Source organism: Trachypithecus francoisi, unplaced genomic scaffold (assembly GCF_009764315.1).
Source record: "Trachypithecus francoisi isolate TF-2019V2 unplaced genomic scaffold, Tfra_2.0 Lachesis_group4, whole genome shotgun sequence".
Classification (NCBI taxonomy): Eukaryota; Metazoa; Chordata; class Mammalia; order Primates; family Cercopithecidae; genus Trachypithecus; species Trachypithecus francoisi.
Window position 1 is genome coordinate 8164624 of NW_022681469.1, and position 13896 is coordinate 8178519.

The 13896-nt window shown below is 59.2% G+C and overlaps 1 protein-coding gene and 1 long non-coding RNA gene across 5 annotated transcripts in view; one reads left to right on the top strand and one right to left on the bottom strand.

Annotated features, from left to right (window-relative positions):
• Positions 1 to 13896, top strand: part of SMARCD3 (SWI/SNF related, matrix associated, actin dependent regulator of chromatin, subfamily d, member 3) — a 39127-nt gene that overhangs the window by 24268 nt on the left and 963 nt on the right. Inside the window, exons 1-10 of one of the 4 annotated variants that reach the window (XM_033194748.1) lie at positions 353 to 406; positions 8173 to 8384; positions 10145 to 10187; positions 11003 to 11125; positions 11243 to 11365; positions 11614 to 11709; positions 11868 to 11969; positions 12193 to 12354; positions 13314 to 13411; positions 13590 to 13725. In XM_033194748.1, the coding sequence (XP_033050639.1) occupies positions 368 to 406; positions 8173 to 8384; positions 10145 to 10187; positions 11003 to 11125; positions 11243 to 11365; positions 11614 to 11709; positions 11868 to 11969; positions 12193 to 12354; positions 13314 to 13411; positions 13590 to 13725 (1134 nt within the window). In that variant the 5' untranslated portion in view covers positions 353 to 367. Of the gene's footprint in view, positions 1 to 352; positions 407 to 1604; positions 1882 to 4394; positions 5361 to 8172; positions 8385 to 10144; positions 10188 to 11002; positions 11126 to 11242; positions 11366 to 11613; positions 11710 to 11867; positions 11970 to 12192; positions 12355 to 13313; positions 13412 to 13589; positions 13726 to 13896 lie in introns of those variants that run through there. The other 3 variants (XM_033194749.1, XM_033194746.1, XM_033194747.1) reach the window with 3 other exon arrangements.
• On the bottom strand, positions 2244 to 4473 carry LOC117073619. Its single transcript, XR_004433299.1, has 3 exons — positions 4384 to 4473; positions 2920 to 3037; positions 2244 to 2380 (listed from the first exon to the last, which is right to left on the bottom strand). It is a non-coding gene; the product is annotated as an uncharacterized LOC117073619 (long non-coding RNA).

Consider the following 13896-nt stretch of genomic DNA (forward strand, 5'->3'; position numbering starts at 1 on the left):
AGGTGGGAGAGAGGTTATAGCACCCCTCAGGATCCCACGTAAACACTGTCCCACAGCCCAGCTCTGTCCTTGCAGAAATGGGGACCAGGCCTGTGTGGCACATTTTTATGGGGTGCGTGACCTGCTACAAGCGACCACCTCATTAATGGGGGGATAAGAAAAAACCTGCTATGAATCCAACATGTGCCTTCCCCGCGGGCCAGCGGGAGGCTCAGAGCCCAGCGGCCCAGCCGCACTCTCCTCCTGCCACCAGCAGTTGATTGTGTTGTGTGTGGTGGGAGGGGTGTCAAGGAGCATCCCATTAGACTGAGGAATCCCACGCAGGCAAAGAGAGGAAGGAGGCCTCATTCATTCCACTAACCTTCGCATGCACCTGCCTGCCGCACAGGACCCTGGGGACCCCAAGGTAAGGCCCACCCTGCTGACTGGATGCTGAAGGTGTAGGGGCGAGGGCTCAGCCAGGTGTGTATGACAGGGGCAGAGCCACCCAGAGAGAGCTACTCTGAGGGGAGGATGGAGGGAGTGAGTGGGAGGGCCGTGTCCCTGAGGACCCCATAGAGGAGGGGGTGCTGAGCTGGGACCAGGCCTCACTCCTGGTGAGCAGCCCCCACTCACTTGGTGCGGGTCTGCTTCCCGGCACAGCTCCCTCTCTCTGCTCCCTCCCTCTGCCCCCTCCTTCCTCCCAGTCTGCCTTGGTTCCTGACTCTGGCCTAGGAAATTCTTGGATTTCAGAGCTGGAAGGGCTCTAGGAATGCTCTGACTTAAGCCTCTCCTTTCACTTCTGAGGCCACTGAGGGACAGGGAGGTACAGCGACTTGCCCAAGGTCACACCATTATTTTGGTGTCCTAGTTTTTCTTTGTTTTTTTTTTTTTTTTTTTTTGCTTCTATCTATTGCATTTGTCTCTTTCGGGTGTGTTTGCAAAAGTGACACAGAAAGACAAAGTCACAGAGAAACAGCCCCCTTGATAGCAGCAGAGAGTGTCGGGGTTACAGAAACATCCCAACACAAACAGGGAGGTGCACAGCTGCCCTGGCCTGGGAGCAGCATGGGGGCAGCCAGGAGGAGGAGGAGGAGGAAGGTGGCCTTCGGGTCCCCTCTGCTGACCCTCACCAGAGGCGGGGGTTGAGGTACAGTCTCCCCTCCTGTCGTCTCTGGGGCTGGGCCTGACCCCAAGGACTAGCCAGAGGTCCCCTGGGGTGGGGCTTAGCCCCGGCCGGTAGGCTGGATGGCGGAAAGTGGGGCCTGGTTTAGGGATGGCCAGAACACAGAAACCAAGGCTTTGTGGTCCTCAGAGCGCCAAGTGGTCTCACTTTCTCCCTCTTTCTCTCTCTCTCTTTCTCTCTCTCCCTCTCCTCTCACGTTCTCTCTCTCTCTCTCTCTCTCTCTCTCTCTCTCACACACACACACACACACACACACACACACACACACTCAGGCCGCCCCAGTGAGGGTGATCGTATTCCCCTAAGGAAAGCTTTATTGCTGGGAGTGTAGGGAAAAGGGAATAGAGGAAAGAGCTCTCTCCTAAGCAATCCGTTCTCCCTCCAGTGTCGCTTCCTTTGTTCCTCCCTTCCCTTCCTCCCTCTCCCCTCGCCAGCTTCTCTTCTCTCCTTCCAGCCCCTTCTTCCATGTTCCCCGGTCTCTCGCTCCTCTTGCCGCGCCCCGCGAGCGGAGTCCTGGTGGTGGGACCTTCACCGAGGGCAGGAGGGCGGGACTGCAGCTGGGGCCCGGCCTCGGTGGCCATCTTCCCGCAGGGAAGGAGTTAAGTCTCTTCCCCGCATCCCTCCTCCCTCCGCCGCCTCCCCGGCCGCCGCGGAGTCCTGCAGCTGGGCCCCGGGCTGACCTTCACCGGGAGGGAGGCCGCGGCGCGCATGCCCAGGTTGGGGACCGGCGCGGGCGGAGGGAGGGGCGGCGCGGGCCGGGCCGGCCCGGGCCCCCCAGCTCCCGGCCGCCGCCCGCTCGCTCGGGCGCGGTGGGGGCGAGGCGGCCGAGCCCGTCCCGCAGGCCGCGGCGCATCTCTCCCTGCGCGGGGAGCGGCGCTTTGCCATTTGGTGCTGGTAGTGCTTCAGCGAGGGAAGGAGCGATGGGGGGACGGCAGGGGGGACTGCGGCTCCGGGCGCCGGGCGGCCGCCCTCACCCCCGACAGGCGCACGGCCTGCCCCAAGTGCGGCGGGAGCCCTATTGCGCTGGGAAGAATCCAGTCTCTTCCCGGCCCTCCTTCCCACCAGCAGGAGCCATCGGCGGCGTGGCACGACCGAGCCACCTTCTGGGGTTGAGCCACTGGGGATCCTGGCCTTTGTGAGAAGGGAGCCCTGGCCCGGGCCCCCACACTGGCGCCGCCCCAGCTTTCGGGTCTGAAGGCTCCTCATGTCGCCCACCTAAAAGCAGTATGCAAATGTGTCTGGGCCTGCCTTTGGAATGGGGCCCACCACGGGATCTGGAGGTGCTCAAGGTGTGCCTGTGTGTGCAGAGCCCTGTGGCTTCCTCGACCTTCTGGCGCTTGCATTGGTGTGTGTGCCTGGTGTGTGTGTGTGTTAGGAGGGTATGTGTGCACGGGGTATCTATTGTCTTTGTACACTTAAGGATGTCTCCCAGAGGGGTGGTTCAGGAGGGGGTTTATGTATGGACTTGGGTGAAGCTCGCCAGCTCGTCCACAGGGGCCTAACCATAGCCCCTGGTCTAACCACTTCCTGCAACCTCTTCCACCACCAAGACCAAGCCCCGGATCTCCCAGGCCCTGCCTCAAATTTCCCAGCTGCCCAAACTGGAGTGCCCAGCATCTCCTCTGCTGTCTTCTTTTCCCGAGAGGTCTCTCCAACAGTTGAGAACACTGAGCTTTAACAAAGCCTAGAGGTGTCTATCCCCAACCCCCAGAACCTCCGAGGCCTGTGGTTTCCCACGCCCCTGCTAGACTCACCCGTGATGGGTGGGGGTACCCATGAAACTCACACCATCAGGTAAATGGCAGAGTACCAGCTCCATCCATTGGCTCACTGAGCTTTGCAAGCATCAGGTATCGAGGTATTGTTGAGTTCCTGTGCCCAGGCATGGAGGAAGAGTGGGAGTTAAAGATCAGTCCCTGACCTCATAGGGACTCTCTGGGAAAAAGAGAAGCTAATGTCCATGAAGCACCATGCGCGTCAGGCAGTCCAATGCCAGTTCATGGTGCTGGGTAGACGGCAATGAGCATTTGGAGAAGAGAAAAATCTTTGCATACAAGTAGGACCAGGGAAGGCTTCCTAGAGGAAGTGGAGCCTGGGCTAAAGGATAGATGTGATTTGGACAAGTAGAGGGAAGGCAGAGGGCAGACAAAGGGCATTCTAGGTAAAAGAATCGTGGGCAGGGGCTAAGAAATGGGAGTGAGCAGGGATTTTGGAGGTTAGCAGGCAGACTGGGCAAGTCACTTCCCCAGGTTCCCAGCAGCTACCTGCATGACCTGTGGCAGACAGAGGCAGGCCACCCACCCATCCCCACCCTGTCAGGGCCCAGGCTCTGTGTGTGGGTGTGTGTGTTGGGGGGTCTAGGCTAAAGTCCTGGGAGAGATTTGGCAGCAAGGGTATCTCTAGGTCCCCTTTCAAGCTAGAGGTGGTGGAGGAGCATCCTGGACCAGATGCCCTCCCTGACATTTCAGATTGACGGTGGCACCCAAATGAACAGTGACAGCCAAGAGCACAACCAGGGCCAGCAGAAATCAGGCTGCAGGCAGAAAAGACCCCTAGGCAAAGGCATTCTGAAGGGTTTAGGGTCAGGGCCCTTCAGTCTTTAGGACCAACTTCAAATAAGTGTTTCAACAAACTCCCCTAGGCACTAGGCTATGGCCCTGCCTTCATCTGGATTCTCACAGTGAGGCCCCAGCAGGCCCCCAAACTTGACCCAAGGGGCCTTGTTCCAAAGCCCACGGGCTCCTCCCCCAGAAGGAGGAAAAAGGGGCGTGGCCTTTGGGGACCTGGGTAGGCCCAGGGCTCCCAGCCTGGGTATGTCAGGATTTGCCCCTCCTCCTTCCGGTCCCTCCTCCACTCCAGGGACTGCCAACTCCTTCCACACGCCCCTTCTGGGGCTCCCTTGCCACCCCACCCCACACTGCAGCCTCAAGATCCCTCTCTTTGGGGTCTTCAGGCCGGCCCAATATACCCACTATACCCAGCCCAGCTGCCCCAACTCCTCTGGGTCCCCTAACCCCACTCCACCCCCACCCCAAGGAAACCAAGCCCGGCTTGCCTCGTTCTCTCCACCCACCCACCCAAGCACCCCCCTGGCGCTGCGCCATTCCCCACATTCATTCTCTTCCTGTTCTCATGAACACAATCCCTGTCCCTCTTTCTGAAATACTTCCCCTATTGCCCTCACTTTCTCACAGAGCGGCAAACAAAGACTCACATACCCAGAAATAGCCTTGCACAGAGCTGAAAGGCACAGGCCACGTCCTGCCACACACGCAGGCGCGCGCGCACGGAGGCTGCCGTGGAGGGAGGCACAGACAGGGCGTCTGTCTGCACGCACATAAGCTGACACGCCACAAAAGGGCGCGGACACACACGGCGTGTGAGACAAGGGCACACACAGCTGTGGACGCAGGGCCACGCCGCCGCCCGGGCACACCCACCGCCGCCGGCCCCGGGCAGGCGCGAGGCCTCGCGGGCCGGGCTCCCCCGGTTCCTGCCAGCGAATGTTTCCCTGCTCGGCCTGCCAGGTCTCTGGGGAAAGGGCCTCAGAAATGCAGCAGGAGCCCGCTGGGGGAAAAGTTGGAACTGACTGTTCCCTGCCTGGCGCGGCCGGCGAATTCCCTGACGGAGAAACTATTTGTGGCGAGAGCCGGTGGCCGGCGACCCCCCGCCGCCTCCCCTGGCGTCCCCTCCTCGCGCCGCCTCCCGCGGGCCTCGGCGGCTTCGGGCTGCAGCACTGCTGCCCAGCGCCCGCGGCCGGGCTGGTCGGCGCGCCTCGCCGCTTATCTGCGCTGTTTGGACAGCGGGCTTGGAAAGGCAGGCGGCCCCGTCCCCGCCGAGTCAACAGGCAGACCCCGGGCCGCCGGACTATTTCTGTCTTATCAGTGCAGGAATGCGGCAGCCGCGGCGGCGGCGGCGGCGGCGGGCGGGCGGCGGCGGCGTGGGCCGTGGGCCGTCAGGGCAGCCCTGAAGGGGCCCCCTCCCCACTCCGCTCGAGTAGAAGTGTGAGAGAGCCCAGCAGGACTCAGAGGGGAGAGTTGGAGGAAAAAAAAAGGCAGAAAAGGGAAAGAAAGAGGAAGAGAGAGAGAGAGTGAGAGGAGCCGCTGAGCCCACCCCGATGGCCGCGGACGAAGTTGCCGGAGGGGCGCGCAAAGCCACGAAAAGCAAACTTTTTGAGTTTCTGGTCCATGGGGTGGTGAGTGGGGGAAAGTTAGAGGGGGAGGGCGAGCGAGCTGGCTCGGGCTGAATGGAGGGCTGATCGGGAGGGGCCGAGAGGGCACTCCCGCTCTCCCACCCCTCTAGTGGGGGGCGCCATGGCCCACGGCCCGGCTCCGGGACTGTGCTGGCGCCCTGGCACCCGAACACGTCGCCAGGCGGCCGGCCGGGTCTGGTGCGAGGCGGGGAAGGGAGGCGTTTGCATGGCTCTTGTCAGGGGCGGGGGTGGGACTTGGGGACTCTCCCCCCCCCAACGGGGAGTCCTCGCTGTAGCCGACAGGTTGACTTTGGTTCTTTTCCTTGTGGGCCCAGGTGTTGCCCCTGCCCTGGGGGTGGGGGTGGGGGATGGGGACATGGCAGAGGCTGGGCTGGGCTGTCTGTTCATCCGTTGGGACAGTGTCACTGCTTGTGTCTCCGGAGCAAGGAGCAGGTGACCCTGGAGGCACTGTAGTGGGAAGCTCGCAGGCTGAGCCACCTCTGCATCCCAGCGGGAGGGCTCTGGAGCTTCTGCCTCAGGGTGGGGGAGAGGCCCGCTCTAGGGACTTAGCCCAAGTTAGGGGTTCTGAGGGTCCCCTTGGCGGACTCAGCCACCAGAAGGTGATGTCCTTAACTCCTCGAAGGTGTGAAGGAAGGGCTGGAGTTGGGGATGTGAGGCCTAGAGACCGAAGGGACAGGGGAGCACTGTCCTGCCACAGGCAGGCTGCAAAGGCACGTGGGAGCCCGGGAGGCTGGAGCTGAGTCAGTAGGGCCCGGCTGGGAGGGGTGTGGAGGGGCGTGGAATGGAAGAGGCAGGGGCTGCGACTCTTGAGATGGGTGAGGGGTGGAAGCCCTGTGTAGAAGAAGCTGTCAGGTTTACTATGGCCAAATTTGGTTGTGACCCCAAGGAAGGCACCTTCTCAGTAAGACCAGAGTCCCTAGGATTTTGGCCTTTCGTGGGGGTGGGGCTGGTGGTGGGCACAGCTCTCTGGGGGCTCTGGAAGCCTCCCTCTCAGGGCCTCTTCAGCAGATGAGCCGGTATCCCTGGCCTTGATAACTGCGGAGAGCAGCTGACAGGAAGAGGGGGCCTCCCTGGAGTGGCCCATCCTCCAACCCCAGGGACCCCTGGGGGTAACTTCCCAAGGTGTCCATGTCAGCTAGCTGAGTTACCAGTCCTAACCTGGCTGCTGGTGGGAGCCCCTTTAAAAAGGCCCATCTAGTGGGGAGAGGCTGCACATGTGGACTTTTTTTTTTATCTGGTCAACTTAGAGCTTCAGTTATTGAGTGACTGTGAGCCCCATTGCCCCATCTAGCTGGTGGCCAGGCCTGGGTTCCATTCTGGGCCGCTACACTGGAGGCGTGAGTGACAGGGTCAGGTGGGGTGAGGGAAGCAGACACATGGACAGGCAGGTTTCACTGCAGGAGAGATAGGCAGAGACAGCTGCTGACCGAGGGTGGGAGGACATTAGGGTTAGACACAGAGCCTGGAGGGCCAGGAGGGAGAGGTAGCAGTTGGAAGGAAAACAGCAAGCCCAGGGGGCCCCTCCTCATGCCTGGGGATGAGGTGGGTGGTGTGTCCATGTTAACAGGGCCAGGGTCTGCATCCCCTGCCCTCTGATCTTCTTCCTGCTCTCGTGGTCCCAGTCCCCATCCCACCCCACTCGTTCTGTTTCACAGCCCCTGAAACTCACTCTGGCCCTCCCCATCTCCCTTCTGGAGTCTGGACAAGTGGGGTTTGGAACACTTCGCTCGATGCATTTGCATCTCATTTACACCCCATCTGACCACCCAGGGGTAGTGGCAAGGGGGGAGGAGCCGCCTCCTCTCAGTCTCCACAGCCCCCTGAACCCTGACTTCTGATCTTGCTGGGGTGGGGATGGGAAGAGGAGGAGGTGGCTGCTGACCTGGGCAGATGGGAAGGGAAATGTGAGCGGAAGTGTCACTGCCCTGGCCCACCTCAGGCCCCCTGGGCAGCCCACCACCAACGCAGCTCCCCTCCTCCCAATCAGAGAATCCTGGCAGGGTCTGGGGTGCCGCCGCAGGCTGCCCTTGCGTGCCCTGCCTCCAGCCCTCACCCTGGGAGCAAATTATGAGGGCAGCTTAGACCCTGGGTCAGCGAAGACCCTGGGTGTGGGGACTTGGAGTCAGTCGAGGGGAGTGGGGTTTGGGACCCAAGGGTCAAAAGCAGGGAGCAGAGTGGCTGAGATGAGGAGCTAGTGAGTGCCAGGCAGAACCGCCCAAGAAGTGAAGCCTGAGAAGGAGGAGCAGGAGGAGGAGCAGAAGTCGGAGCAGGGAGCCGCGTACCCGACTTCAACCAAGCTGCAGAGCGCAAAGCCCTGGGCCCCCAGGAGGCAGCCCTTCAGGGGCTGCCTGGGCCTGGATGAGCTGTGTGACCTTGGCGAGGTCGTTTTTCTCCTTGAGCCACAGTGGCCCTATCCGTCAAGTGGGGATGAAAGGACCTGCTCAGACTGGCTTGTAGAGGAGCATGTGGATGTGAACATCTTTGAAAGGTTGAAAGGCGCCATTAATATTCATTTTTGCGGTACCTTCCGCAGCCCCGAAGCTCGCAATGCCCTGTGCGGTGCCTGGCTTCAGTTAGCTTCCTACAGCCAGACGCCAAGCCCCTCCGCCAGAGCCGCGCGTATTCCGGCGCCCCTGCCCCTCCTACCCATCGTTCCCACCCATCGCTCAGCGCTCAGGGTCACCAGCCGAGGGTCTGGTGGGGGAGGGGAGACGCCGGCTCACCGCGCCTGGAGCTGGGGGCCCTGGTCTGACCCACGGGCGCCCGTTTCTGCTTCACCCCCGCCCACCCACAGCGCCCCGGGATGCCGTCTGGAGCCCGGATGCCCCACCAGGGGGCGCCCATGGGCCCCCCGGGCTCCCCCTACATGGGCAGCCCCGCCGTGCGACCCGGCCTGGCCCCCGCGGGCATGGAGCCCGCCCGTAAGCGAGCAGCGCCCCCGCCCGGGCAGAGCCAGGCACAGAGCCAGGGCCAGCCGGTGCCCACCGCCCCCGCGCGGAGCCGCAGGTGAGTGGGAGGCCCGGCGCGGAGGGGGCGTGCAGGGGCGGGCCCTGGGGACCCGCAGGGACCAGGTGAGCGAGTAGCGGGGATTGGAAGAGGTGAGGAAGAATGATTAGCAGGGAGCGAGGCTTCCCGGGTTGGATGCCCTCTGGGGAGGTGGGCTTAGGGGGCACCGGCCTGATTCTTTTGTGTGCCCACGGTACAGGCAGGCTGTGGCCGTCGGCAGCCGGTACCGCTTCCCTGCACGCTCCCCTCACCCTTCCCCTTGTCACCTGCTCAGTCCCTCTCTCCACCCATCAGGTTCTGGGTGATGCTTCAGTCTTTGGGGTGGGGGCGGGGCTTCCAGTGGGACTGAGGGCAGAGCTGTAGGACTGTGTTGCCCAAAGTGTGGTTCTCCGCTGAGCCTTCCTGCCAGACCCCGGACTGTTTCAAAGCCACTCCAGATTTTCTCAATGGGACTCTCTGGCCCTGGGGGTGGAGCTTGGGGATTTGCTCTGTGGTAGGTGGTCTCTGCCCAGTCCCGCTCTGAATTCTTAGGCACTCTGGACCAGGTCTGCTCCCAAGCCACCAGGGCCAGCCCATTGCCTTATTTTCCTACAGCAGCTGGCGGCACCCTCAAAGCCCCCGCTGGCTCCTGGCAACAGCAGTGCCCCTCTGGATTTCAGTATTTAGCCAAATACACATGCTTTTTATGCACAACAGATGGATTTCTATAAAAGGTGTAATATCAATTTTACCTCATTATTAAGTATTTTTTACACATCAGGGAAAATTCACCACTTATAGGAATCCCATGATGAATTATTTTGTAAAGTGCATCGTCATTTTGTACAGCAAATGGTAATTCCCTGATTTATCTTGTATAAATGGAGAGTTACACATAGATAATCTGTTTAAAACAAACCAGACCTTGAATGAAATCTGCTTGTTAGCCTTAGATTTCTGCATAGGGAGGGGGTAGTGGTTGAGAACACCACACGGGGGCAGTATGGAGCTATTCTCTAGGCTGCGTTTTGATCTCTTGACCCGCCAAGGTTTTTCTGGGGGTTTTTGGGTTAGTCAGCAGCACCTAGTGGGTCAGAAAGAGCTCACATCCAGCTGCTACTACCCTGGGCCTAGTCAATTTGGCCTCAGCCTGAAGTCACACCCATGCACATTCTGGGCGCCTATGGCTGCAGCGTGTCCCTCACCCTGTTGCCAGGTAGTCCCAGGGCATGAGTACCCCTGCTCATCAGCATTCTCTTCCAAGCCCAGGGTGCCTGGAAGGGATGCAAGTCCCGCCAGCTTCACACCATCACCTCCCGCTCCATGGATAGGAAGGAAGTCGTCTCTCTCCCTCCCTCTGAGCTTAGAATCCTTTGGACAGGGCACCCCCTGCTTTCCAGAAAAGGTCCTCAGACCTGGCTTCCCTCTCCTTTGTCCTCCCTCATCCCCACCTTTCCTCAAACACTTCTGCAGCTCCCATCTTTTGGCAGCACCACCCCCACCCGCCAGTCCCTCCTAAGTCTAAATTTCTCTGTCTCTAAGGATGTGGCAGGGTAGAAGGGGGCTCCCAGGCCAGAGAATGGACGGGTCACCCCTGTGTCCTTAGAGAGGACAGAGCACCAGTTCCACACACCACTGTCATAGCCCTTGGGCGGGCAGACAAACGGGCTGTGGGAACCCCAGCCAGGCGGGCGGAGATGTCGGGATAATTTAGCAGGTGGCCTCTTTACTCCCAGATCTGTCGCCATGGTAACCTGGTTTTTTCTTTAAAAAATGTACAGTGCCAAGAGGAGGAAGATGGCTGACAAAATCCTCCCTCAAAGGGTGAGTGTCTTCCACAGCAGCCCCCAGCCCACCCCCCACCCTTTGCTGCTCTGCCCTCCCCTCCCCCCTCAAAAGCAGAGCTTCAGCGTCACAGTCACTTTCACTTTTTGTTTAAAAAAACTCATTAATAAGTGAGGCTCCCTAGGCCAGAGGGAGGGGGTGAGGTGGAGGGAAGCAGCAGAGCCACTGGGGCCAGAACACAGGGGCCTGTCAGAGGGCTGGATCCAAGTGGTACTAAGACAGAGTTGTGGGACAAGAAGGGGGCAAGAGCTAGGGGATCAAAAGCTGCCAGGCAGAATGAAGGGGATAGAAGGTGGCCAGAGATCCTGAGCATCCTAAAGGGACCCAGGTCCAGCTGGGTATGGGGACAGCACAGTTGGGACAGGTGTGGGGGCTAAGGTGCCAGCAAAGAAGAAAGCACCGCTGTCCAACTGTCCCAGGGATTGAGCCACTACTAGGCACTTTGCAGGGGCCCAGGGGAAGCCCAGTGGGCATATGACACAGAAAATGACAGGATGAGGAGACTAAAGGCTAGTGCTTGCTGGGCTCCACAGTTGCTAACTCCTCCCTGATGATGATACACAAGGCTCTTCCCAAAGGGAGAAGCAACTGTTATCCCTACACAGCAAGGCCCCTACTGCTGGATAATGGCATCCTGGGGAGAGGTCCTGTTCCCACTGTCAAAGCTCCATGCCTAGAAGTAGGATGGCTCCCCCTGACATCTTTTGCACCCTAGGATTGCACAACATGCATACATTCCATGGTACAACCCTGGACTTGAGCCTCTGACTCCTGCCCTGCTCCTCCTCCTCCAGATTCGGGAGCTGGTCCCCGAGTCCCAGGCTTACATGGACCTCTTGGCATTTGAGAGGAAACTGGATCAAACCATCATGCGGAAGCGGGTGGACATCCAGGAGGCTCTGAAGAGGCCCATGAAGGTGCCTTAGTTCGGGGGTAGGAAGGGGACTCTTGAGTCACATGACCAGGATGGGGAAGCAAGGTGGTCGGGGTGGAAGCACACAGCATTTGCCCGGTTCTACACTCTATTTCTACAGCAAAAGCGGAAGCTGCGTCTCTATATCTCCAACACTTTTAACCCTGCGAAGCCTGATGCTGAGGATTCCGATGGCAGCATTGCCTCCTGGGAGCTACGGGTGGAGGGGAAGCTCCTGGATGATGTACGTCCCGGCCCAGGTCTCTCCAGGTGTCCTGGGGTGGGCATGGGCTGCACTGAGAACAGAACAAGGTGTCTGCACTACTGGCTAGGGAGTTAGCCCAGGCTGGGGGTGGGGGCAGGCCTAGAGACATTCCGCGTGCAGAGGATTTCATCTAAGCCCACTGCCCTGTCTGCTGCCAACTTGGCCTCCTTCTGCTTCTCCCACCCTGTCCCTGTTCTGCCCCCATGGTCCCTGTTCCTCTCCCACAGCCCAGCAAACAGAAGCGGAAGTTCTCTTCTTTCTTCAAGAGTTTGGTCATCGAGCTGGACAAAGATCTTTATGGCCCTGACAACCACCTTGTGGAGGTAAGACCAAGAGCCCCTCCGCCCTTGAATTGCCACCCTCCCACAGGCCAGAATCCCTGAAGAACCAGCATAGATTTGGGTCAGGGACCGCCCTAGAGTCCTGGGCCCCACCACTCCAGATGGGCCTTTGGGAGACACAGCTCTTCTGTCCTGGACAGTGGCATCGGACGCCCACGACCCAGGAGACGGACGGCTTCCAGGTGAAACGGCCTGGGGATCTGAGTGTGCGCTGCACGCTGCTCCTCATGCTGGACTACCAGGTCTGCACCTGCGACGCTGCCCCATACACGCCACACAAGGATCTCAGGGCAGGCCTCGGTCCCAAAGTGGTGCATCTCGAGAGACCTCCTTCCCCTCCCAACCCTGTCCTTCCCCAGGGGCATGTTTCCTCAATCAACACATCCCCATAGTCCTGAACGGCCTGGCCCTGGGTTCCTTCCTTTCTCTCCCTTTGGTCTAACTTTCACGGTCCCCTTTTCTCAGCCTCCCCAGTTCAAACTGGATCCCCGCCTAGCCCGGCTGCTGGGGTTGCACACACAGAGCCGCTCAGCTATCGTCCAGGCCCTGTGGCAGTATGTGAAGACCAACAGGCTGCAGGACTCCCACGACAAGGAATACATCAACGGGGACAAGTATTTCCAGCAGGTAACCTCTCTCCTGAACCCTGGGATCTGGGGAGCAGGCAGAGTTCTCCAGCAGGGGAAGTACCTCTACCAAGGTAACTACCACCCCTCCCTTCTAGATTCCTGAGTAGCAGAAGCAGTACACAGTCATGGTCTTGGAGCCAAGAGACCGACCAGGATTCTAGTTCAGGCCCTACTGTGGATTAGCTCTGTGCTGCAGTCAATCCATGTTAGCCCCCCCCAAGTTAGGAAGACCTGGAAACCCTACAAAGCCAACCGCTTTCTGCAATGTAATATTCTTGGCACTTGGAGTTAGGATCCCCAGGTTCTAGTCCTGAGTCTGGACTCTGGGTAAGTGACTCAGCGATTCCGAACCTTGTTTCCCTATCTTTGAAGTGGAGTGAAAATACCTGTCCTATCTACTTTCCTGGGCAGTTAGGAAAATCAAATTGCTGCAAAAATGATTCAGCAAAATTCCACCAAAACAGAGAATATTCTTATTAATGCATTTAAAAATAAATACAGCAGATAAACCTGAGGAGTTAAAACAGCAGTTGATATTTATTGGGCACTTACCATGTGCCAGGCACTGCTCCAAGCACTTATGTGTATTAGCTCACTGCCTTCCCATGGCAGCCCTGGGAGACGGGTATTCTTTCCATCCCCACTCTAGAGATGAGCCCTGAGGTGGTAACTTGCTCCAGGCTGCACAGTAAGTGGCAGAGGCAGGACTGACACATAGGCAGGCTGACCCAGGGCCCGCACTCTCAACCCCTGCCCCACAATGACCACCCCCTACCTTGTCAGCCGTATGGGTGGCTCCACCGCCAGACCAGCCCACCCCAATCCCATCCCCATGCGCACTAAGGAATCAGACTTCCTCTCAGCGTCTTGCAGCCTTTCTAGAACAAAAGGATCTACAACTGCGTGATGATCTCTTCAAGAAGAGTGATCTCTCTCTCCCCAATTGTCCTGCTTCAGATTTTTGATTGTCCCCGGCTGAAGTTTTCTGAGATTCCCCAGCGCCTCACAGCCCTGCTATTGCCCCCTGACCCAATTGTCATCAATCACGTCATCAGGTGAGGTGGCCCAAGCTTGCTTCTCAGACCGGGGAATGATCTCGTTTCTGCCTTCCCTGCCCCTCCCTCTCCTCCCACTCCCATCTCTTCTCCCTCCCTGTTGGATCTGCCTCAGCCCCGGGGCCCTGAGGCCTGTATGGGGGCATCATGGACACCAAGGGCTGGACTTCCCTGGCAGCGTGGACCCTTCAGACCAGAAGAAGACGGCGTGCTATGACATTGACGTGGAGGTGGAGGAGCCATTAAAGGGACAGATGAGCAGCTTCCTCCTGTCCACGGCCAACCAGCAGGAGATCAGTGCTCTGGACAGTAAGGTGGGGCCCAAGCCCAGAGCCGGAGTGGGACATTAACCCAGAGATGACAGAGTAGACTTTTCTGAGACCAGGGTGTGGCTGCAGATGAGCAGTCTGGGTTAAATTAGAAAATTTAAAAAAAAAAAAAAGGAGAGACCAGACTGTGGGCCAATGGGGCACAAATGGCCCTTC